Raw genomic sequence first — 23,201 nt, 5'->3', positions numbered from 1 at the left:
TATGCAGCAGCTTAAAACGTCACAGTCACAATTTTCTTTTCCCAAAACAAGAACTAAAAAAACCTAAACTGTGAAATGGATGTTTTCCTGTAGGTGGATATATATCAACCGCTCGTGCTCCCAAAGTAACCATAAAATTGTTCAGTCTTTATATGAGGTCCACTGAAAAATGCTTTGAGGCATTTTGGGAAAATGAGGGTTGGAAAAGTACTTAAATGACCTTGCAGGCGCTGCATGGCACTCTGATTTAGTGTGTGTGCAATTGTGTGTATATCTTGTGCCAGTGTGCGTGTGTGTGTATGTATGTATGTGCACCCGGATAATCACAGTGATGATCAGCACTACTCTTTTTACCCTTTTTAGCAATAGGAAGCACACACCCTGGGTACTGTCGGTCATCACTATGATTATCTAGTCACACACACACGCATTCACAGACACACACTCACTCTAAAAAAAAAAGTCAGAGAACAAATGGCTGGCACTTGTGTTTGAGGTGGTCGAAAACAACGAGCAAATTAAAAGCGATTGTGATTTCATATGGCAGTGCCAGTCAGGAGGCCTCCAAGGAGAGCTGGAGACAGAGCTGCGATGCACGCTGGGTCGCGGGTATGTGGAGCCTCTCCTTTGGCCCCAGTCTGCCTGACAGCTCCAGTACTGTGCTCTTGCAGTTTGTCGCTGGCTGTGCACAAGGTCAGTGCTCTGCACTGCAAGTAACCATGACGGCTTTATAACAAACTGAGTCAACAATGTGAATTGTTGATTTGACACAAAACTGTCTAATTTCTCTTGTCTCAGATATGCTCTCTCATAAAATTATATCCTGAGCATCCAAGCGTTCAGAACATGTTGTGTATTTGGAGCAAGCATGCGAGGTTTGTGTGCAAAAACAAATATCTCAGCTTTCATTGTAATGGGGCACACAGTTCCGACCTCGAGACCTAAAGATGTGCTGGCATAGCGATTCTCAGTCAGACTTGATGTGCTTTCCAGACACATATTCTCATTCCTTTCCATAGCTCTCCACCTCTCCCCACTCTTATTGCCATAGCAACTAAACCCAGAAGGAGAGAGAGTGAGGGACAGCCGCACAAAAGATTAGCCATCAGCAAGAAATCAACCTACACATGTGGGCGCACGCACTCAGTCTTGTTTTACATAGCAATACACTCGTGAACATATACCTGTCTGTGACACACACACACGCTTGCACGTGCACACACACACAAAGCACAATGATTACTGTAGATTTGCATCAATATTCATACAGTGACAACCCAGCAAATGTTTCCCTGGCTTATGCTTATTAGTAAGACAATGCCAGAGGCACAAAGGATGCTTCTGAAAAGCTTATTCTGAATTCAAGAAAACCATCTGCAGCTGTCAGCTTTTGTCGCTTTTCGATCAGATCCTGCATTTTGAGCAAGAGCTCTCCATATGGCTGTTAAGAGGGCATCTTATGAATACACAAAATCCATTTAAGTGTTTGAGGGCGACCCGAGGCACAGTTCCACCTGTGCCAAATCCATCAGGTGGACAGTTTTCCTATAGGTTAACGAAACTGAATAATTAACATTAAGTAAAGCAATAGAAAATGTGCAAGTGTTGAGTATACTGCCAAATATATATAATACTGTGAACTATTAGCTAGTGTAATTAGATTGTTACGGCAAAAGCAAATCTTTAAAGTCACACTCAGACACTCAAATGTTTCTAAATTTGGCATTTATAAAGTAACAGCTACAGTAGTCTTAGTTTGGCTGCTACAATGTGAATTTTGCACATAAATAAAAACTTATTCTAAAGATTTGGGGGGTTATTAAATACACATTAGGATGTTTTTACATTTTTTAAAATTGTTTTTCTCTTGAGTCCACCAATGTGGCTTTAATCCTTACGTATTGGCTGCAGGCTATGAACAGAAAGCTGTGTCTATAGTAACAATCAGTGGTGCCTGACTGACAATCAGAGTGTTGCAGGCCGATAAGAAGGAAACAGGTCAATTTTTGGTTTGCTGTCTTCTCCAGTCCAGTGTAGAAGGCAGAAACACGGGGGAAAGCTTATTTAACAATGCAAAAACTTTATGGAAGTATTTGCTTGTATCTTTTGCTTTTCTTAGCTGTGGATTCCCAGTAAAAACATACAAGTTTGTTTATTAGTTTGAAAAGAACTCTATTTTGCCCAGAATTCATTGGGATTTACAAATGCTTAAAGGGACAGTTCACCTCCAAATTATTTTTGCTTATATTTTCTACATTCTGTAGAATTATTCATGCATCTAGGTTGTTTTGATGTAAACTTGTTTTGACATAACTGCCTGCTGTCAGCTATATTGGAACTAAATCAAAGTGACAAATAATTATTTGGAAAAAATCAGCAGCAATTCAGCACAAAAAATGCACCAACCCTGCTGTGAGCGCTTTCATATAGAAACTGCAAAGTGTGCAGGTAGCTAGCATCACAACAGCAATAATCATATCTTGTCCCATTGTGCCTAACACAATCCTCTTTGCAGATGTGCTTCTTTGTGCAGAGTGACATGGCCCAGGTACGATTCAGTAGATGGATAATAGCTGCCATTAGAGTGCTCAAAACAATGTTCGTGCATTTTTTTTTATTGACTAAGCAGGTCAGCTTTTTAAACGTATGAAAACATAATTTCCATTATCAAATCAAATCAAATCAAATCAAATCACTTTTATTGTCACATCACATGTGCAGGCACACTGGCACAGCACATGCGAGTGAAATTCTTGTGTGCGAGCCCCACAAGCAACAGAGATGTGCAAACACAACAACACAAACGAGCAAAATACAAGAATGGCCAACCTGAAACTAATAAATATATGTACAATATATAATAGTGTATGCATTTCTGGATGTGTATACTAAATATTTTCCTACGTGTGTGTGTGTGTGTGTGTGTGTGTGTGTGTGTGTGTGTGTGTGTGTGTGTGTGTGTGTGTGTGTGTGTGTGTATACACATTTTTACAAATTAAATAGTAAAAAAAAAAAAAAAAATTATACTGTACAGATGACAGACATCGCTACAATCAACACTTCTATAACTGGTCAACTGACGCCAAAACGGGCAAAAGAAAACATTTAAATTAAATTTTGGTGTGAACTGTCCCTTTAAGATACCCCAGAGACTCTTGTGCAACTGATAAACCATGAACTCGCAGAACTATCCTCTAGTGAGGCGCAGAGACAAACATGATGGCAAATTTAGGTTAGAAGTGAACCAAACAATAATGCTCTATAAGCTGATCCCAGGCTGCGAGGAACTACAGTCCCAACAGTAAATTTGATTAAACACAAGGTAAGTAAGATGCTCAGCTCCTGTGTTGCCTTGCCTTGTGCACCGTTTTGGAAAGTTTCTCACTGAGGCCTCTGTGAAGTATTCTCTGGAGAGAACTGCAGAACAGAGCAGCCAAAATCTCTCCACTCTGACAGCCAGAGGGGACACGACAGCAATCATTGCAGTCAACCTGTCGCTAAGACTTACAGCAAGCATGTTCCAATCTCGCCAAATGAAAAGAGTCAAAAGTTGAAACTTTTTTCACACCACTCACAAGTCTTTATACTGCGGCTGCTGTTTTGAAAAAAAGAAGGAGTAAAACTCCATGAAAGCAAGAGCTGAGTATTAGAAAAGCAAGAGCAAACATTATAGCCCCCCCCCCCCCCAAAAGGAGGCAGGTATAAAAAGAGCCATATGGACTGAAAGTGGGGGTAGAATCACGGGGGGGAAGTCGCTCCTCTCCCCCTCTGCACTGTTGGAGAATTCTTTCTAAACAAGGTATGGAATGCACTCCTGTGTTTCATAATTTGTTCCCTCATTCTTCTCCTCTGCACATTTACAAACAGAGTCCTAAGGAAGAGAAAAAAGGGAAGGAAAGACTGTGGGAGCCTTGCAAATATGTCAGGGCAAGGCAGTTTAGTAGAGCAAAAAGGAAATGACAATGAACTGTGAAAGAAAGGGACGTGGTAAAAATACATTAACCATATATAAATGTGTGTTTGTTTTAAAGGAGAAAGGGCATAGATAATAAAATAATTAATAAAGAGCGGGAGTTGAAGGAGAGGAGAGAAATGAAGAAGAGAAGCAGGAGGAGGGAGAAAATGAGAACGCCCCAGGAGTGATCTTAAAGCTCCACTTGGTCTTCATATTCCAAGCCAGCAGATCACGCAACATTCAGCCCAAATTCAGGCTGGCTGATTTCTTCATCCAGCTGGGGAGCTTCGCTTTTGCAACAGAGAAACAATATGGTGGAGATCGGCTGGGAAGGAGGCTGGGGGTTTGGTGGGAGGGCAAGAAGAGATGACGAGGTGGAGGGTGGGCTGGGGTGCAAAGTTTAAAAATATCTCAGAGTGCTGAACACAGAGCTGAGCCACGGCAGTCTAGCATACCTTCAATTTCAGCTATTTTTGTTGCTTTTTCCATAATGTCTGAAGTCTGCCTTATAAGCTGATGACAACTAAGTTTCTCTAGCTGAGACATAAAAAGACACACTGGTCCCCCCGCCCCCCCGCATTTGCCAGCAGTGCTGCTTTCTGTCAAAAGCACTCTCAACTTGTTATCAAAATGTATTCGTACATCGCGGGGTCCCAGGTTCGCTGCGGGGATCAAGTTCTTGTCTGACGGCGGCCAAACTGATGAAATGTGCAAGCGCGTGTTCTTGAGCAAGACACTGAACCCAACCACCTCGAGGTCTGCAGCACATCGTGCACTCTGACTAATCTGTGAAGGGACAAAAATAAATGTTCGGTGATTTATTCTATTTTACGAGCTGCGTGTTGATGCCGAACATTGTGGAGCAGCTAAATTTTAATCGCTGCCTGTCACGTGAGATTATTGTGAGTTTTTGCTTCTTATTTTCTCGATGGCTTGAATGCGCAGCAACTGTTTACTACGGCTGAATGCAGAACCGTGGCAGCGATACAGATGATGCAAGTTGCCCCAAAGGCCTTTGATGCTAATCATTTTTTCAATTTGAAGCTAATTTAAACTTACATATATATCAGTGTATGTTTTGGGGTGTTTTTTTGTTTTTTTAATGGTTGTCTTTGGTTTCGTTCGCCCTGTCTTTGCCGTTCAACCATGTAAATATATGTGTGTGTCTGTGTGTGTGAGCGTATGTGTCATTGCTGTGGGGGATTCTTGTCCTAACACACTGCATGCATGAGTCAACACCAGCCCCCAACACTCACAAATAGACACGCTCTCAGATGCAAAGGGAACACATATAGATGCATATGCAAGACAACGCCGACCCTTTTCCTTCTTTGGAGGATCATTAAAGAAAAGGAACACAAAGAGATAAGTGACAGCAGCAGAAAGACAAACATACTTATGGAGACACAGACAGATCCATAGATGGAAACAGTTTTATTATTGCTGTTGTTGTTGCCCTACCCTGACTGCTGCCATGTGACCTTAACCCTCTCACACACAGGTAAAACTGCTTGTTGCCTCAGTTGTGGAACAAAGCAGGTGAGGAATATGTTAATGAAAAAGAAACCATCCATCCATCCATCCATCTTCTTCCGCTTTATCCGAGGCCGGGTCGCGGGGGCAGCAGCCTAAGCAGAGAGGCCCAGACCTCCCTCTCCCCAGCCACCTCCTCCAGCTTATCCGGGGGAACACCAAGGCGTTCCCAGGCCAGCCGAGAGATATAATCTCTCCAGCGTGCCCTGGGTCTGCCCCGGGGCCTCCTCCCGGTGGGACATGCCCGGAACACCTCACCCAGGAGGCGCCCAGGAGGCATCCTTGTCAGATGCCCGAACCACCTCAGCTGGCTCCTTTCGATGTGGAGCAGCAGCTGCTCTACTCTGAGCCCCTCCCGGATGGCCGAACTTCTCACCCTATCTCTAAGGGAGAGGCCAGCCACCCTTCAGAGGAAGCTCATATGCCGCTTGTATCCACGATCTCGTTCTTTCGGTCACTACCCACAGCTCGTGGCCATAGGTGAGGGTAGGGACGTAGATCGACCGGTAAATTGAGAGCTTCGCTTTTACACTCAGCTCCCTCTTCACCACGACGGACCGGTGCAGCGTCCACATTACTGCAGCTGCAGCCCCAATCCGTCTGTCGATCTCCGGCTCCCTTCTCCCATCACTCGCAAACAAGACTCCGAGATACTTGAACTCCTCCACTTGGGGCAGGAACTCATCCCCGACCCGGAGTGGGAACCGGGAACGAGTCCGGGAACAATGCGGAAAAAGAAACCACTGAATAACTGAGATATATAAATGTGTATAAAAAGTACTCTTTCCCATATGGTCTGCCTATTACAGTATCTGCCTTTAAGTGTGATCTTAACTCTGCTCCATCCTTATCTTTGTTTGGTTACTGTCTGACAGTCTGCACGTATGTGTGCTAGATTTACTTGAGGGTGCATCCCAAATAGCATTAGATGTGTGGGAGGCTGTGCCACAGAAAAGATAAGACGTGTTAGCTCAAATTGCATGGGTGTAATTCCTAACATTATCAGTGTGTGTGTGTGTGTGTGTGTGTGTGTGTGTGTGTGTGTGTGTGTGTGTGTGTGTGTGTGTGTGTGTGTGTGTGTGTGTGAGGAGAACATTGATGGTTCCATCATCAGTAGTCTTTACAGCATGTGAACTCCTTCCTCTGATTGCAAGATTTGAAAGTTCGCTCAAAAAGGCGTGAACAGACGTTTGCAGTCAGGGCCTTGTCCATTCCACCTCTCCTTTACATATTACAAAATATTTCCCCAAACTCTCTGTTCAGATAAATCATTTGATAAATAATTAGGTTACCTGCTTTTATGCCGTCTGGGCTGTGAATTCAGCTCACCGTGGACAATATAAGACAAAGCATACCATCTGTTTTCAAATGGTTTGTCAACAGTCTTTGCTGGGAAGCAGGCCCCACTAATGGCCCTCTGGAAGCCAATCTGCTAATGCGCTGTGCAGACTACCGCTGGTATCAGAGCTAAAATGATACATGCCTTTCTCTTTCATTAAACCCATCTCCCCACCTGTCCATCTTCCTGCCCTCTCCATCTCGATGAGTAGTGCCCAGATCAATAATCCCAGCTCTTCTGTCAGACATTTCCTCCAACTCTTCCTACCTTCTAGTTCTCGTCGGTATTGCGATAAACACAAATCCACACACAGTGCAAATAACACCCATTCACACATTCTTAACTTAATAAGGACCCCTGCACTCGTGTCACTGGATATTGATTAAGATGTGAAAAAAGTCCGGCAGGGTAGCCAGCATGATGCCACATTGATTCAGCTGCAGTCTCTTTCTGCATATAAGCAAACGGGTCAGATTCAGAATTAAAGACTGTCCCGTGCGACTCATTTAGTCTGTGAGCAGCTGAACTTATTTTAGCTTACCCATTGAAAAGTCAAGTGTGAGTATGCTGGTCTAAGCGATAGGCATCCACTAGGAACACATATGGTGTGACATAATAGCATAGTGCATGTGATCACCCGGCCTGCAAGTAAGTGCCATTACGCCTAAGTAGGGGAATGAATCACACCGCACATGATAGTTTCCTCTTAAGTCAGTCATCAGGCTTTTTTTTTTTATTTGGAATCAATGAATGATGGAAATGCATCGTAAACAGTTGTGTCCAAGACAATAGAGCAAAGACGGCCTGTCATGATTTTAAAAAATGACAACAAAGAGGAAATTCTTTTGTTGCTATTGATATCAGAGTTAGGGATGTGGGAGCTAATAGTAAGCTGCCGCTCTGATTATCTCAGCTAAGACAGTGCAGGCACCACTTTGGGCCTTTTTTGAAAAAATGTATGCTTTAGACAAATAGATGGTAATTGATACAGTTACGTGCCTCACCTGAAACAACAATGTCTTGGGAGAAGAACGGAAAAAAGTCTGCATTATTCAGTATTTGTCTTGTAGACGCCACAGTAAAAACAATGGGAAAGTCAGATATGTGATATCTCACAAAAGTATGAGATACAATTATAAAGAAAGGAAAGAATTGAATAATATCAGGTTTTTTATAGACAGAGAGAGAAACAGTTTTTCAATAATATAAAAGTCTACAACTGACCCTGGACCCCCATGTTTTAATCAGAGAAACTGCTGTGCAGATTAATGGAGAGAGCAGTACAGTATGTGAGCACAAAAGGCAGCCGCAACATGAAAAATGTGCTTTCTTCTATGAGGAGGTTTTATAGAGCACACATGGCTTTTACAGACAGGATAGAGTGCTCATATTTCTCTTGTTCAGCTTGCAAAATAAAAATTTAAAATCTCATCTTTTCATAGTGGACCAAAGTACCCCCCCCCGCCATCCCTGCCAATACACTAAAAAATATATAAAATAAAATATATATTTAAGGAAATCCTGACTGTTGGGATAATGTTCTTGCTATAGGCTTATTGAGAGTTCTTTTAATAGCCTGAAATGTTTCATTCCTCCAGTCCCCCACATGTTTATATATTTTGATCTAAGTGTGTGTGTATTTGCTATGATAACATGGTAGAGATGCAGAAGGGAGCTGCAGGCGATGGAAAAGGAGAATATCTATTACATAAGAGATTAAACTGAAGGAATCTAAGGTATGCATTCAACATGCTTGCCAGCAATATGAAAATCTACTTTATGAAAGCCCCCCCTGCTAAGTACTGAACTTCAAAGGGTATGTCCACTGTTTACAACTTTGATGTACGCTTGTAAAAGGGAACAAACGCACAGCGTGCCACCACAGCATAAAATCGTACACTGCTATTAGACACCGCTGTTGTTTTAACTTTGCCTTGGAGCCACAGTGGCAGAGGTCATGCATGTGTACAAGATGGCAAAACGAACAGAGAAGAAAGACCAAAAGAGGTAGGAACATTAAGACGATTTTTTTTCCTGCTCTAAGCTCAAGGTTACACCGAGTCCTGAGTTTTGTATAAACTACAAACAACCACGGCTGCCTATGGACGACTGTGCCTGCTCATCTGACTTTGTTGTTATTACATATCATGCCACCTGCTGCTTTAACTCAACACTACTCTGGTGGACCGCTGCTATTTATGTTGCACGTCATTACTGCAAACGGAGGGGAAGACAGTGACAGGGGTGCTGCTGGGGATTGTTGTCGTTTTCTTCTGCTCCCCACTGTTTTGGGTCGAGGAATGTTTCAGCGTAGCACAGCCACCCCAACCCCCGACCCCCCGCGCGATTCATTCATCCACGTGCTGCACATAACTGAGTGACATGAACTCGTCATGATGAGGACAGTCACCTTCCAAATCACATGCAGGCTCTTTCCCTCTTCTCTATCCTTACTGGAAGAATGCATGATCCATGTCCTCCTTCCGGTTCCTCACTGTGCTGTGCTCTGTAGAACTTTTTTCACTTGCTCTGAAGTTTGTGCGTGCATGTGTGCGTGCATGCGTGTGTGTGTGTGTGTGTGTGTGTGTGTGTGTGTGTGTGTGTGTGTGTGTGTGTGTGTGTGTGTGTGTGTGTGTGTGTACATCTGTTGCTTTAGCTGGAGGTGTAGGGATCAGGGCAGGGGGCCAAGGCTTACATTTAAACTGTTCACATATGCTCGCAGAAAAGAGAGAAGAGATAAGAGAGACATGGGTGGACATCTCAGATAATATATTGGAGAAGGAGATTAGGAGCAGTGGAATGATCAAGAGAAACTGCACACACACACACTCGCACACACACAAACGTGCACATACACAACAAACAGGATCACAAAAGCAGTTTTTAAAGCACAATTCCAACCTCAAAGCCAGGAAAATCAGATAATCAGATATTAAAGATCAAATTTCTTTAGGCGTTCTGTGTGTATGTGCATTTGTGTGTGACACTGACCTCTGACTCGTGCATAGCAGCAGCCACACTTGGCCAGGACTTTACGGAACAAGTGTTGGCAGCCACAGCCCCTGTGGTGGCGATGGTGATGGTGGCCCCCTTTCATGCTGTTGAACCATGAGCTGAGGTGGGCATGGCCCGGGCACTCTTTCTCTCTCTCTAGCTCTCTTTCTCTCTCTCTATCTATCTATCTCCCCTTTCCTTCTCTTTTCTTGGTCTCTCTTCGTCACCCTCACACAAGTAGAGGTTTACTCCTCAAAAAGTGTAAATCCCCCAAAAAGGTGTCAGTTGATCCTCCTCTTCAGCTGACTGTACGCAGAGTTAAAACCCATATCCAAGAAACCAAGTGTAAGAGTCCCCAAAAGCAATAAGCCAAGAAGAAATCCGCACTCACAGGGCTTTGCATCTGATGATAAGCAGTGAGAGAAACATTCCAGCAAGCTTATCGTTACGCTGAACGTGTTCCTTCTGTCTCTGTCTCTTTTTTCCCACTGCTTTCTTTTTGGTGCTGAGCTCTCGCCTCTGTGAACTGCCTGGTCAAATGACACACTGGGAGACTGCTTCAGAGAGAGGGGGGGAGAGAGAGCGATTGCAAGGGAAAGGGAACGAGAGAGAGTAAGGGGAGGGGTGAGAAGGGTGGAGTCTGTAGCTCTAGTTGCTGGCTATTCCAGGATAGCTTTCCCACTCCCATAGTTTTCTCTCTTCCCCCCTCTCAGCTGTTTTTTTCCTCTGCTCCCTTCTGTTTCCTCTCTCGTCTGCTGCCCCCCATCTTGTCTGTTATCCTCTTTTCTACATGGTTGAGTCTCATTTTAGCGTAAGTAATGCTTAAAGGGGCTCTCACATAGCCAACTCCGAGATCAGATGAAATGACACGCTCTCTTGTGTCTGCTCGGAGCTGGCTGTTGAAATAGTAACACCCAGGTCTGCAGTGATACACGGTGCTATTTACAGCAGAATGGCCATGTTATGCTGAAGGTGTCATGCATTGTCCAGCCAGTATCAGACTCTTTCTGACAGTTTAGGAATGTTTCTTCGTGGGCTTGTGGCTCAGAGTGGGCTTTTCTGGCTGGGACAGCTCCAATATTGACTTCTGCGCTCATTTATGATCACAGAGCTCGCAAAGTGTGTTTCCATGGAGGGAACAGGCGGTCTCATATTTCACAATGTTGGCATTCTTGATGTGTGTGCGTGCGTGTGTGTGTGTACCATCAATCATTTGGGCTGATAATTTCCTGTTCTGAAGTACACAGTGGGACAGTCTAACCAAAGAAGCTCGTGGAATAAAGCAGTTTTGTATCAGTGACAAAGTTGCCCCCCGTAAGGGAATTGGGCTTTGCACTGTAATATAGTTACACCATGTTATCACCATATAGTGTAACTTCATCTTGTGATAAACACCCACTTTGTGAGGTATACCTGTTCAACCTCAAATATCTAATCAGCCAATCAAATGGCAGCAGCTCAGTGTATTTAGGCATGTAGACGTGATCAAGATAACATCCTGAGGTTCAAACTTAGTATCAGAAATACTTAGACAGGCTGGTCTGAGTATTTCTGAAACTGCTGATCTGCTGGGATGTTTGTTTATAACCATCTCGAGTGTTTAAAGCCCAAAAAAGAAAAAATGCGCAGTGAGCAGCAGCTCTCTGGGTCATAATGCTGTTTTGAAGCCAGAGGTCAGAGGAGAACGGCCAGACTGCTTCAAGCTAATAGAAAGGCAACAGTAAATACAGAAGAGCAGCAGAGGACCACACAGAGGGCCAGCCCTGACAGCCAAGAGCACAAAGCTGAGGCTACAATTCACACTGGCTTTCCAAAATTGCACAACAGGAGATTGGAAAACTGGTATCTGGCCTGATGAGTCTCAAATTTTCCTGCAACATTCAGATGGCAGGAGACAAAATCTGGCATGCACAACATGAAAGCATTGCTCTGGATACTGCTTTGTATCAATGGTTCAGGCTACTGCGAGTGGTGGGGAATGGGGTTTTGTCATACTTTGTTCCCCTTAGTACCAACTGAGCATTATTTAGAAGCCACAGCCTACATGGATATTGCTGATGATCATGACCATGACCATGGCTGCATCTAGCAGGATAGCGTGTCACGTCACAAAGCTCAGATCATCTCAAACTGGTTTCTGGATGGATACAGTGTTTTACATTATGAATGTGCAACTGACAAATCAGAAGAATGCTAACATGTTTTCAGCACCTTTTGAATCTATGATATGAAGAATTAAGGCAATTTTGAAGAAAAAAGTGAGTCCAACCTAGTACGAGACCTACAACTTAGACCTAATAAAGTGGCAAATGAGTATATTTAGACATAATCACCAAAGCGATCAACTAGGATAATAAAATATGCTCTTCAAAGTACACCGATCAAACTAATACATGCATTTACAAAACCTGATGAGTGACATTTTTAGAATTTTTAGTTTCACTCAGAGGTGCTTTTACCCAAAAATCTTCAGCAGCAGCTGCAATCTTTGACCCACATCTTTTTGCGAGCAAATGTGTCTTTGGGTAAATGTGTCTGTGACTAAATCGGATCGAGCATGGAGCACATTTGGGCATTTGTGTGTAGCATTAGCTGTGAGTGTGCATATTCAAAGGAGGAACACTGTAGAATTGTTTCCCTTTCTTTCTAAGTCAATCTGATCAACCTGAAAGCTACACAGGGCAATTCTTAACAAAGCGCTGTACACAAAGCATGCAATATTTAGATGTGTACTTTACATCAAAGCACATTAAAGTCAATTAACATCTGGATTATGGCTCATTCTCCATGCATGTGAAAGCAGAGGCTGTTGAAATGTCAGTAAGTAAAGCAAATGCATCCAACTCGAGATATAACTAGCGCGGGGAGGAAAATAAAACTTGTTTCAAGACATGCCACATATTTTGAGGCACAATTACTATTTGATCAACAAACAGTCTTTCTCAGGCCTGAAGCTGCTAAGCTTATGACTCAGCGTGCGAGCCCATCTCAATTTTCCTGGGCACATCCTTTCACAGGCTACAGTCCAACTGTGTGGAAATCACCACCTGATTACTGCAACAAAGACAGGCAGCATCACAGCACCCACTCAGGTTCCTCTACGGGGCATCAATGGAAACAAGAGAAGGCTGAGTATCAGCTGGCACTGAACCACCATGCAGGCACACACAAGCGCACGCATCACTGAGGTGCACCGTCAGGCACTTCAACAGCTGGCAGAACTGTGTCTCCATCATCTTTCTGTCCAGTGGCAGGGTGGTGGCACACTCCTGTCAGGATGTTTCTGTCAGGGTAAACAGAGAAGCCTGGCTGCCTCACCCATTAGCCATACAAACAGAGTACTTCAAACCAGTGCATTGACTATGCAGCATTTCAGCACTCTGTACATGAAGAGGGATCTAAAGCAGATAGAAAATACAATTCTGGACTGGAGACAGACTTATGCATTATCAATTCCCAGGCTCAGGCAGCACAGTGGTTCACCACATATCTGTAAAGATACACACAGGTCACAGCTTTCCTTTCTCTCTCCCCATCACAGCCTCCATCGCTCTCTCAGTTTCTTTGCTTATAATGGATGTTTTAAGCAACTGTGATTGAAAGGGCAATTCGCTAGAGGATTCTTGAAAGGCACTGCTGAACGTCTCCATTTGTCTGATGCTGATATGGCTGCCAAACACCGTGTGAGCGAAGGAGCACAACTCAAAATGGGCTGAGAAACAGTTGATTTGACAGCAACAGAAACAAGATAAAACAAAGACGGCAAAGAAAGACGACAGCAAACTGTGTTACAAACTGAACAAATACTGCCTGCACTACCAATTAACAAAAAAACAGCTATAGAGCAAAGAAGAAACCGCTCTGGAGACACATTCAAAATTAATGAATATGAGAGAATCTTTTAATATGCTCTTAAGCTAGAAGCTGCCAGATTATGATCCTACAAGTCCCACAGCGGGGGGGAGGGGGTGCTTTTGTACTTGTTGCGTAAGGTTGATTGCAGGCGTTCTTTTAGTGGTGCCGCTTCAAAGCACGACAAATAGGAAAAAATGTTTTCATTTACAGTATTATAACAAATCTTTGGACTATTATTAGACACTCAATGACCAGATCTGACATGTACTTGGCATACTGAGTGCTATGTTTCGTTTTGGTCTTTAACTAACATCTATTTCTGTGCATCAGCCCTGACATTTAACACTGGCAGTGTCCTTCGTGCAATAATGGAGTGTAATAAATGAGTACCAAAACTGGACCAGCAGACAATGCACAAAGCTTTGAACGTTAACAGAAATATGGAAAAAATGTTCCTCCCTCGGCTTGAAGGGAGGAGAGGGGGGATGTGAGGTGAGGCATGCATTAACACACATTCATCTCTCTCCTTTTATCTCTCCTCTCTGCTCACTCACTTCTTTCTCCTACTCCCCACATACAGACACACAAACACACACAGAAGACTCCTCTGCTTGTTCAGATTCAGAGACGTGTAAGAATGAATGAAATCTATACATTTACATTCACGCTGGACTGGACTCGTTTGCAGATAAGCACACTAGCAAATAGATGGGTATGACATTTTTATGTAGAGCCAGGCAGCCAAGCAGGGAAGAGAGTATTATGTTTCCACTGAAAGAGAGAGTGAGCCGCATTTCAGAGTGTGTGCTCAAAGTGGAATATCAAGTGTGATTTATGAATGTGTTGTAAATCAGCTCATACACAACATTTCCTGCTCATTTCATGTGCCACTCTTGGGATGCATATATTGCAAACACTGTACGCCCTGCTGAGGTAAAAACCTTCATAATGTGTGGCAATAAATTACAGAAATAACAGCAAAATACAGAAAATTCATGTGATATAAACATGCATGCTAATAGATACAGCAAGTCTCAGTTCAGCAGATACGCAGTTGCTTATTCACAATGTGTCCCCCAACCCCCCACTGACATTAGTCTTTCTTCACCCCATCACTCTGCTAAAATCCTGCCAAAATATGCTCACTGCATTTCACTTTTATACCAATTTTTCCTTCCCCTTTTCTCCTTTACTTCCTCTCTATTTTTTCCTCCCTATTCCTAAGCTCTCGCTATTTCTGAGTGCCAATTAAGGGAAACTGGCATTTTGGACAAGCCACTATGAGGGGGAGGTTTGGGGCTGTTTTGGCTGATGTCATGGAGCAGAAGTTGTGAAGTAACTGTCCTGTTCGTAACTCATCTGCCCTGCAAAGAGATGCTGTTTTTGTCCAATTAGACTAAACTACGCACTGCTAGCATACACCGGGGAGGCAGACGGGTGTGCCTCTCTCTGTCTGTACATGCATGTGTGTGTGTGCACTTCACTAGTACCACTAAGTACCTCCCATTGTTGTACCTCATCGAGCAGAGCTGCTCTCAGGCAGCAGTTCTGCACTAGGCTGCACAGACAGGAGGTCCATGTCTCACAATATTCACACACATACAGCAAAAGATCTGCCTTTACACAAACATATACTCCCTTTCCCATCCAGCTCTTATTTTTCCAGAAATCTATCCAGCTTTCAGGTTGGAGTTTTCCAGCTTCACCTGACCCACAGCATCGCTCTCTGCCTTTATCTCCTTGGAGCTGAAGTGTAAACCTTGCTCTAAAAGCAGCATGCTACCACTGAGACTGCTGGTGACTGAGTTTGGGGCTTAAGTATGATCTAAAACGCCCCCCAAAGGATAAAAAGTTAATTAAACAAATGCAAACCCAAGGGATTATCTGCTGGAAAAAAATATCAAAAGGTGCCCCTGCTACAGTAAGAGTTCAGCCTGAATGAAATACTTCTATATCCTAATATTAAAATATAAATCTTTAAATATATCCACCTTATGCACTTATTCAGTTCGGGGTCACTTAAAAATCACCAAAATACTGTTAAAAAAAAACTTTCTGTATGTTGCTGCTGTGTTCACATTTTTTTCCACTGCCCCCAAGTGGCCAAAACATATTTAGTTTAGCAACAGCAAGCTTAGTGAGCTGATGGATGTTGTGAATTCAAGAAATAGATGTCTCCATAATATACCTGTCAGTCACCACTATTTCACAGGAAGACAGTGCTGACAGTTCAGGTAACATCATCCCTACAAGAACTGAAACAAATACCAGAGGATTAGGTGCAAAAACAAATCACGGTAACATTTAGTCATTACATAGAACCTGGGAGAGTGTAGTATTTCTGATACAGTGTATAACAAAAGCTATTCTAGATTGCACATGAAGGTTGTATACATAAGATGTATAACTAATTGTGTTGGTGAGGTGGCTTTAGTTTGCCAATTAAACTTATATTTATTCTATTAATGAGAGATACATTGAAATTATACTACAGTATTTATGCATCTCTTCTGGGCAAAACTCTGGACTTGTTATAAATAAACAGGAATAATTATGTCATTGACTTATGTGAAGTAATGCTAATGTCTCCGATCTCTGGGCTCTATACAATACGATGCAGCTTCAGGTTGATCTCTGCCCATTTAAGGTCATTCGCACACAGTTCAGTTCCAAGGTCCTTGGGGATCAGCACTCCTTGAATGGCACACTCTCCCAGCCTCTCTCAAAACCAGATATGGACAAAACCATGGATTTCCCGCACATTTCTCCTCATAATAACTTATGGAAAAATATGAATGGTTTAATTTGAGAACCAGTGAGGTGCACTGTGCTAAACTAAGATGACTAAAAAAGAATTTCTCTCCATTCTTTTGTTTTGGTCTCTGGTTTTACACATTAGGAATTCTTATGTGTTTCATGGTTTTGCTTTTTAGCACAATTCAATTGAAAATCTTGCTCTTCCTCAACACTGATGACACATATGATGACACACAAGGTGTGTTGTGTACACGTGAGCTTTTCTTGTAGACATTTATAGGTAAAATTTAGCACTTTGTATTACTGGTTCAGTGAAGATTTGATCTTACCTCAAAAAAGGACAAAACTATAAAACCCAGAGTGCATGGACACACTTACAGCTCTCCATCAGAAATCAGTGTTTTAAATAAAGGAAATATTTGTATTATCTGGCAAGAGTAAAGATGTGAATTATACGTCTGTGAAAAAAAATCTGATTATAGTTAATCAGCCAAGTTGCAATCTTCCCTTCTGTTTCAGAGTTATGGTGTTAAATAAAGGAAAAAAATTATATTTTTAACAGAATGCTATGATATCACAGTAAAGCTGACTTTATAGAAGCCCCCTTTTCATCAGACAGACAGATGTACAGGTCAAAATCCTAACATCTAGCTCTGAAGGAGAGGTCAGGGTTAAAATAACAATGCTGTGGACACAGCCTTGTTTCAAAACAAAATTTTAAAAATGTAATTCAAACTCAAATATAGCTTTGAACTGGTGAAAAAACAAACACAACGAGGTGAAATGAGGGAAAAAAGAAAGTCACTAAATTCACGGAAATGAGAAAAACAGGAATGTTTAAGAATTGTATAAAAAATGGGGGAATCTGAATTTGTGGATGCTGGCACTGGCCTGTGATTCCTGGGAAACCACTAGCAGGCATCTCGTTTCTAACACATAACAGATGGCCCTTATGAGCCAACGAACCATGTCTTTGAAGAAAGCAAGGGCCTATCGTCTTTCCTCTGTCCTACATTTAGAAGGTCAGAAATTATGGAAAATCTTGAGGATAAAAATCGAATTATGTAGCACCCTTTCAAGTGATAACGTTGATGAATTACCTGATTCATTTTTCTCAACTGATAAATAAAGATTGAACATTTCTGATGTTTTTAACGATAATACAAAAATGTTAAGTAAAATTTGTATTTATCTTCGAGGTTACCAAGTTTGCTAAATTGCATTTTAAGAAAATTATTAGTAATGAATGTGGCTTTGTGTCAAGGCCATAAAAAGGTAAACGCTTTGTGATTTCATGGGCTCTGTACTGCCAGCTCCAACAAAAAATAACTGACACAGACAAAAATAAATATTAGGTAAGTAGAAAGATACTGCGGTAAGACCTCAAAATAACAAAGCTGCCCCAACTTAATGAAATAAAATAAAGCAGCATTCAGTGTGATATCGAAAATCACAAAGTGAGAAAATTACATTTGTTCATTTACATGTTACAGCCGAGTATAATTATATTCACGTAAACGTAATGTTTCAAATAAGTGACAACGTGTATTGCCAAACCTTCTCTGGGCTAAGACGAAGTCTGTCTGGCGTTTTGGTTCAGATGTTTTTTCCTTGTGTTTCATTAATTTTCCATCCAATTTTCCATCTAGAGGAAAATGGGCTGCACAAAAACAATCGAGCTTGTCTGGAGCTGAAATAAACAATCTCCTTTTCGGTCAGCATCATTCTACATGGCCCTGAATAATGCATTTCCTTACTTTTTCTTTTTTTTTTCGCTCCGCTATTCTGAGCCCCGACCAAAAAGAATTTCTGGCTGCATCGACTTCAATAGCATTCCCTGTCTGAGTAAGACCGTTACAGATAAGCATCGCTGACAGCTTCCTCTGGCCTCACTCACACCCCTTCTGTAAGCCATATACTGCTCTGCACAACAGTTAGTGGTCTGGCCACATGGTACACACCACCAAACCTCCAATATATACACACACACTCCCTCTAACCCAAACCCAGATCCAGCAACAAAGCTCCTTTTGTTCCATTCCACTCAAGTAAAATGGCAACGCACGCAAGCCTTTCACAGAAAAATCAAAATAAGTTCAACCAACAGTGATGGGGCAGAAGGGGAGGGCAGGCAGTGGAGCATGTTTTCTTGCCCCATCTGGAAAGTATTGCTTGTGTATATGCATGCACACAAGAAGTCTTTTTCTGTCTCACGAACTCATATATGGTACATTACAGCAAAGCAATTTAAGGTTATCAGTGCTAATAGAGGATATAGAGGGTGGAGTTTAATAAGAGCAAACCACCAACATTCAGGTGACTCCAATCTGATACCTTTCCTGAGCTTATTACTGCCTAATGACCACCATCAGATATGGCAGATGGGACCCAGGCCTGTTTTGATGGCTAACATTCAAGAACAGGGTGAACTGAGAGCAAAAACACAGGCAGTAGCTAGTGGCTCACATGAACCTTATCATAAAAAGAAAAAAAGACTGAGGAGTGCACAAGGAAGGTTTCTTAAACGTTACTTCACAGAAATCTGAGATGTTTCATAGCTGGAAGTTTGCGTTTCGGTGAGCCTCTAAGCTCTGACTGGTTTGGTGAGACCTGCAGTGTTTGGTCTAGGGTCACTCGGTGCAGCACTTTCAGGTCTTACCTGTTCTTTCTCTCTGGTCTGAATTTTCTGTAGTAGAGGCCTGCTGCTCCCAGTCCAGGCCCTCTGGCTCCCACTGACCCTGGACAGGCCCCTTTTCCTCCTCGCATGATGGGAGGTCTACCTCACCTCCTTCTGAGAGCTATACACAGAGAGATGCATTTGTCAGCAGTGGAGCCCTGCACTCAAGGAGGAAGTGACTGCAAGATTGTATAGAGTACTTATGGTCACATAACCACAGAACATTATCCCAGTGGCTGATTTTTTTCCAGTTTCCTGCATCTTTTTCATCCTTTTCTCCATTACACACTGAACAAGAATGTGATGGAAATGAGGCCCTAGTTTTGCCACAGAGCTTGGATGAGAACCGTTTCTCAGAAATAGGTTTGAAACTGTCTTTAAGTCCAGGGATGGAGGGAGATTAGATTCACTGTTATGGCTATGTCCTATATCTGCCGGAAAGGAAATAATCTGTCAAGATAAACATTTTTTTAAGAGAAACAGAACTTCAAAAAGGAATTCACTGGTCACTGTGGTACCCTCCAACTTCTTTTTTCTTTTTTCTTTCTGTCAAATCAGAATTTGTCCTACAGAAGAGAGGACAGGCAGAGAAAAAAAAGAGAAAGGGGGGAGGAGAATACATTTGCAGGGCTGCAATGAGGCATTAGACCTGCATGACTTTGTTTATGGTTCGATGTTTTAATCAACACTACTGAGCTTCCTGTTCCACTGAAACATCCAAGATTCCTCCAAAGCACTGAACGGAGACTTGCAAACTTTCCATACCCCTCACTCTCTCCTCTCCCTATCCACTATATCTTGATCATTTTAGGTTGATGAAAAGGTTATAGCGATGAACAACAAAGCAACAAAAGCAACAAAAAACACAACCACAAAAACTTGGCATGTACAATGTGGATTTGTGGATATGTTGTGCTCTACGAACCCTGAAAAACACCTCCATGTGTGCGTTCAGTTTGAATTTAAGGCATTATTCTTTCATATAAACAGACAGTATATATCCAAACAGATTTCAAGTGAGCCAGCTGGGCAGCAGTCACAACTCACCCACTGTTGATTGGGCATGGCCACGGAAGTAAGCACATCAGCCATGGCTCCTAACATCTGGTCAGTGCGTCCCTGATTTTTCTGCAGAGCTTTCATTCTCCTGAACACCACACAAAAACTCTACAAGCTTGGTCTCTGATTCTGATGCAATCTTCGTGTCCCGTGTCTGTCCTGTGCTCTTGTTTTCTGCCCCTTCACTGTGCACTGTGCTGCAGTTTGGAGCTGAGCCCACCTCTTTCTACCATGACACACAGGAAACCTCATGCGCAAGAATAGATCAAGGAGGAGCAGGAGGAGGGCTCGTGTCTGTGTGGGAGCGTGCACTTGGTCAGGAGCCTCAGCACATCCAGGACGCACAGGTGAGATGGCTGCAAGTGTCTGTGCAGCTTCCTTCTCTGATAGTCTGCACTGTTTTGTCAGGAACCTGAAAAACAGACAGATTTTTCTTCTTCTTCAGCCTCCTTCTGAGGTTTTTGTAAAGTCCACAGTCTTCTTCTTTGTGGTTCTTCTAAATCATGAGGTTTGACAGTGTGAAGTTGGCCTTCTTGTATGTTTTCTGAATGCTGAAATGGAGCGCAGTGGCTGAGCACACCACCCTCCCTGAAATCCTCCTTTCTTGTTCTTCATTGGCTATACAATATCACCTCCCCCTCCCCCAAACCTCACCCCTTTCATCATTGTTTCTCTTCTGTCTTTCCTTGTTTCCTTGGTTAGCACCTGTAGTTTTTTTTAAGCTCAAAGTATTTCAATCTGATCTTTCATTGAACTCCTGTAAAACTCCACACTCTCTTGATTTTTGCCCAAGTCTCAAGCCCAAGGCAGTGACACATAGACTGTGCGAACCCTTGAGCGGTGGGGCAGCCCCAAATAAGGTATGAAAACACAGTCCACGAAGCTCAACTATTTGAGACACTGTCGCCATTTCCACATTTATCTTACTTTATTTTTTCAACTGCTTAGATGCTCATTATTTAAGCTGTTAAAATCAGAAGACTTGCAACATTATTTACATTTTGACAATGCTGACCAAGTAGAGAGACATTGTCATAAAGAAGTGTGTCTGTCTTTCAAATTCTTAACTTTTATTGGAGAACACTAGCATACTTAATCAAACTTTCAGGTTCAAATGCCATGCGATTCTATCTTTAGTGTCTATCAGTCTTAGATTTTCACTGCAGCAGTCGCTGTGTTCCTCCAAGAAAAACACACGTATTGTACTCCCTGTGCTTCTAGCGATCTATATTTAATTAGAACCTGACTTACATTACTGCTACAAAGAATATCAAGTTTAGTGTGCTAGCATGTAAGCTAGTGTTATTTAGGTCAGAGTTCATAAACAATCATTTCTGTCAAAAGAGGAATAATATTTCCAAATGAAATACTTTATTTATGGTGGTTTGACAGGGAGAAAGGACTGATACAGAAAAGAGCAAGTGTCACTACCAATGGCCGTGATTGATGTTGATATTTCTATCAGACTGAATAAATCAAATAGAGTGCGACAAAGAGGAGCTAGGGTGGAAGTGGGTTGCAAAGCGGCTCACAGATGTGCAGCAACTGCAGGCAGCTGGGAGGATACACATGTTTTGCTTCAGTGCTGAACAGTTTGGGGAATATCTTGTCCAGTTTGTTATAGCAACAATAACTAATCACTCACAAGTCAAGCTAACACAGTTTTGTTAGTTAGCATGAGCTAAGCTAAACTTTTTTCATGTAGATGTTTTTCTTTATTTGGACGTCTCAAACTGCAAAAGCAATGCCCCTGCTCTTTAAATGTATTTTTAACAACTGATTAATAACCTATCTGATTGGCTAGTAGCAGTATTGGCACATTTTGATTGGGTGGTGTCTCAACATTTTAGTGCAAACAGAACAAGCCAAGTAAAGCATCCATAATTTAGTACATCAACAGATGATGTAACCTCATTCAAAGGGAATGAGAGGAAAGAACAGTGTCTGACGTGTCTGTATGGATTCTCCATAAGATAGCACTGATAGCATAGAAGGGTATCTGTTCAGCTATGTGGACGGGTATTGACACCAGCCTTTTTCAGCTGGGATTGCAGCTGCATGACTTTGTTTGATTGACTCATTTAGCAGGTCAAGGGGCAAACAGTAATGTAATGCTGACTTGTACACCTCTGTTTAAAGAACAGCTTGGTCAATGAAACAACTATTTGAAACTGGATCTTGATTTTGTGCAACTAAATGCAGACAGACCGAAAATTATCTAAAAAATAAAAAGTCCTAAAGACAGCTTGCCTGGATAAAAAGCATTATATTCTTAATGTTCTTGTCTTTTTTCCACTTTTTTTCTGCTCAAGCACAAACTCTCAAAGGTTGTATAACCAAACCTGAAAATAGCAGCTACTCATCTAAAGAATAATTCTTGGTTTAGGTGTCAGTTTAATCTGATGAAACAGATAGGTACCTTTTAATCACCTGGAAACCCACCCAGGCCCAAACTCTTTTTTTATACACCAGTCTCAGCTTTTATATCAAGTAACATCCATGTCTCAGAGTTTTTACCTTTCCTAAGCCAGAGCGCTGCTTGTGTTCCTGTTTTTGTCATATATAGTCAAGGCCAAAGGTGACCATGGTTGCACCATGACAGACAGCTTTAAAGGTCTTCGCAGCATAAATGTTTCATGAGGGGAAGACATCTCTATTGTCTTCCCCTCATTTTAGTGTGCCTTTTTAATGTTTAATGAATTCCTCTATTCTGAATGTATAATTCAGATTAAAGTTAGAGAAACCAATTAATCCCTGCAGTATGTTCTTATTGCATTCTGTAATACACAAAATTACACAATAAAAATACGCTAAGAATATGTCCCAGCAGAATGAGCTAGCAAACACCGATGCTTGTTTACCTCCTTTCGTCTCAGATCCCTGGTGTATTACATGTTGGCTGACTCTCACAGCCATAGCTTACCCTGCTGTCTGGTTAGAGTTGAAACATTGGTAATGTTACACCAACAACAGGTTGGACAATTGTTTGCTGATACATGGCTCATACCTAACCTGGTTGTGAACTTTATTAA

The 23,201-nt window shown here is 42.2% G+C and overlaps 1 protein-coding gene across 3 annotated transcripts in view; it reads right to left on the bottom strand.

The window, feature by feature from the left end:
* Positions 1–20,710, bottom strand: part of arhgef25a (Rho guanine nucleotide exchange factor (GEF) 25a) — a 42,686-nt gene extending 21,976 nt beyond the window's left edge. The window contains exons 1-2 of one of the 3 annotated variants that reach the window (XM_085392979.1): positions 20,158–20,710; positions 19,093–19,231 (exon numbers count right to left, since the gene is read on the bottom strand). In XM_085392979.1, the coding sequence (XP_085249105.1) occupies positions 19,093–19,231; positions 20,158–20,253 (235 nt within the window). In that variant the 5' untranslated portion in view covers positions 20,254–20,710. Of the gene's footprint in view, positions 1–9,818; positions 10,398–19,092; positions 19,232–20,157 lie in introns of those variants that run through there. The other 2 variants (XM_085392980.1, XM_085392981.1) reach the window with 2 other exon arrangements.
* Between the last annotated feature and the right edge of the window lie 2,491 nt (positions 20,711–23,201).

Source organism: Rhamphochromis longiceps, linkage group LG20 (assembly GCF_057381845.1).
Source record: "Rhamphochromis longiceps isolate RC_006_pf linkage group LG20, R_longiceps_female_GT1.1, whole genome shotgun sequence".
NCBI classification, from domain to species: Eukaryota; Metazoa; Chordata; class Actinopteri; order Cichliformes; family Cichlidae; genus Rhamphochromis; species Rhamphochromis longiceps.
The sequence above is the reverse complement of the archived record's forward strand: the minus strand, read 5'-3'. Positions and strand labels throughout refer to the sequence as shown.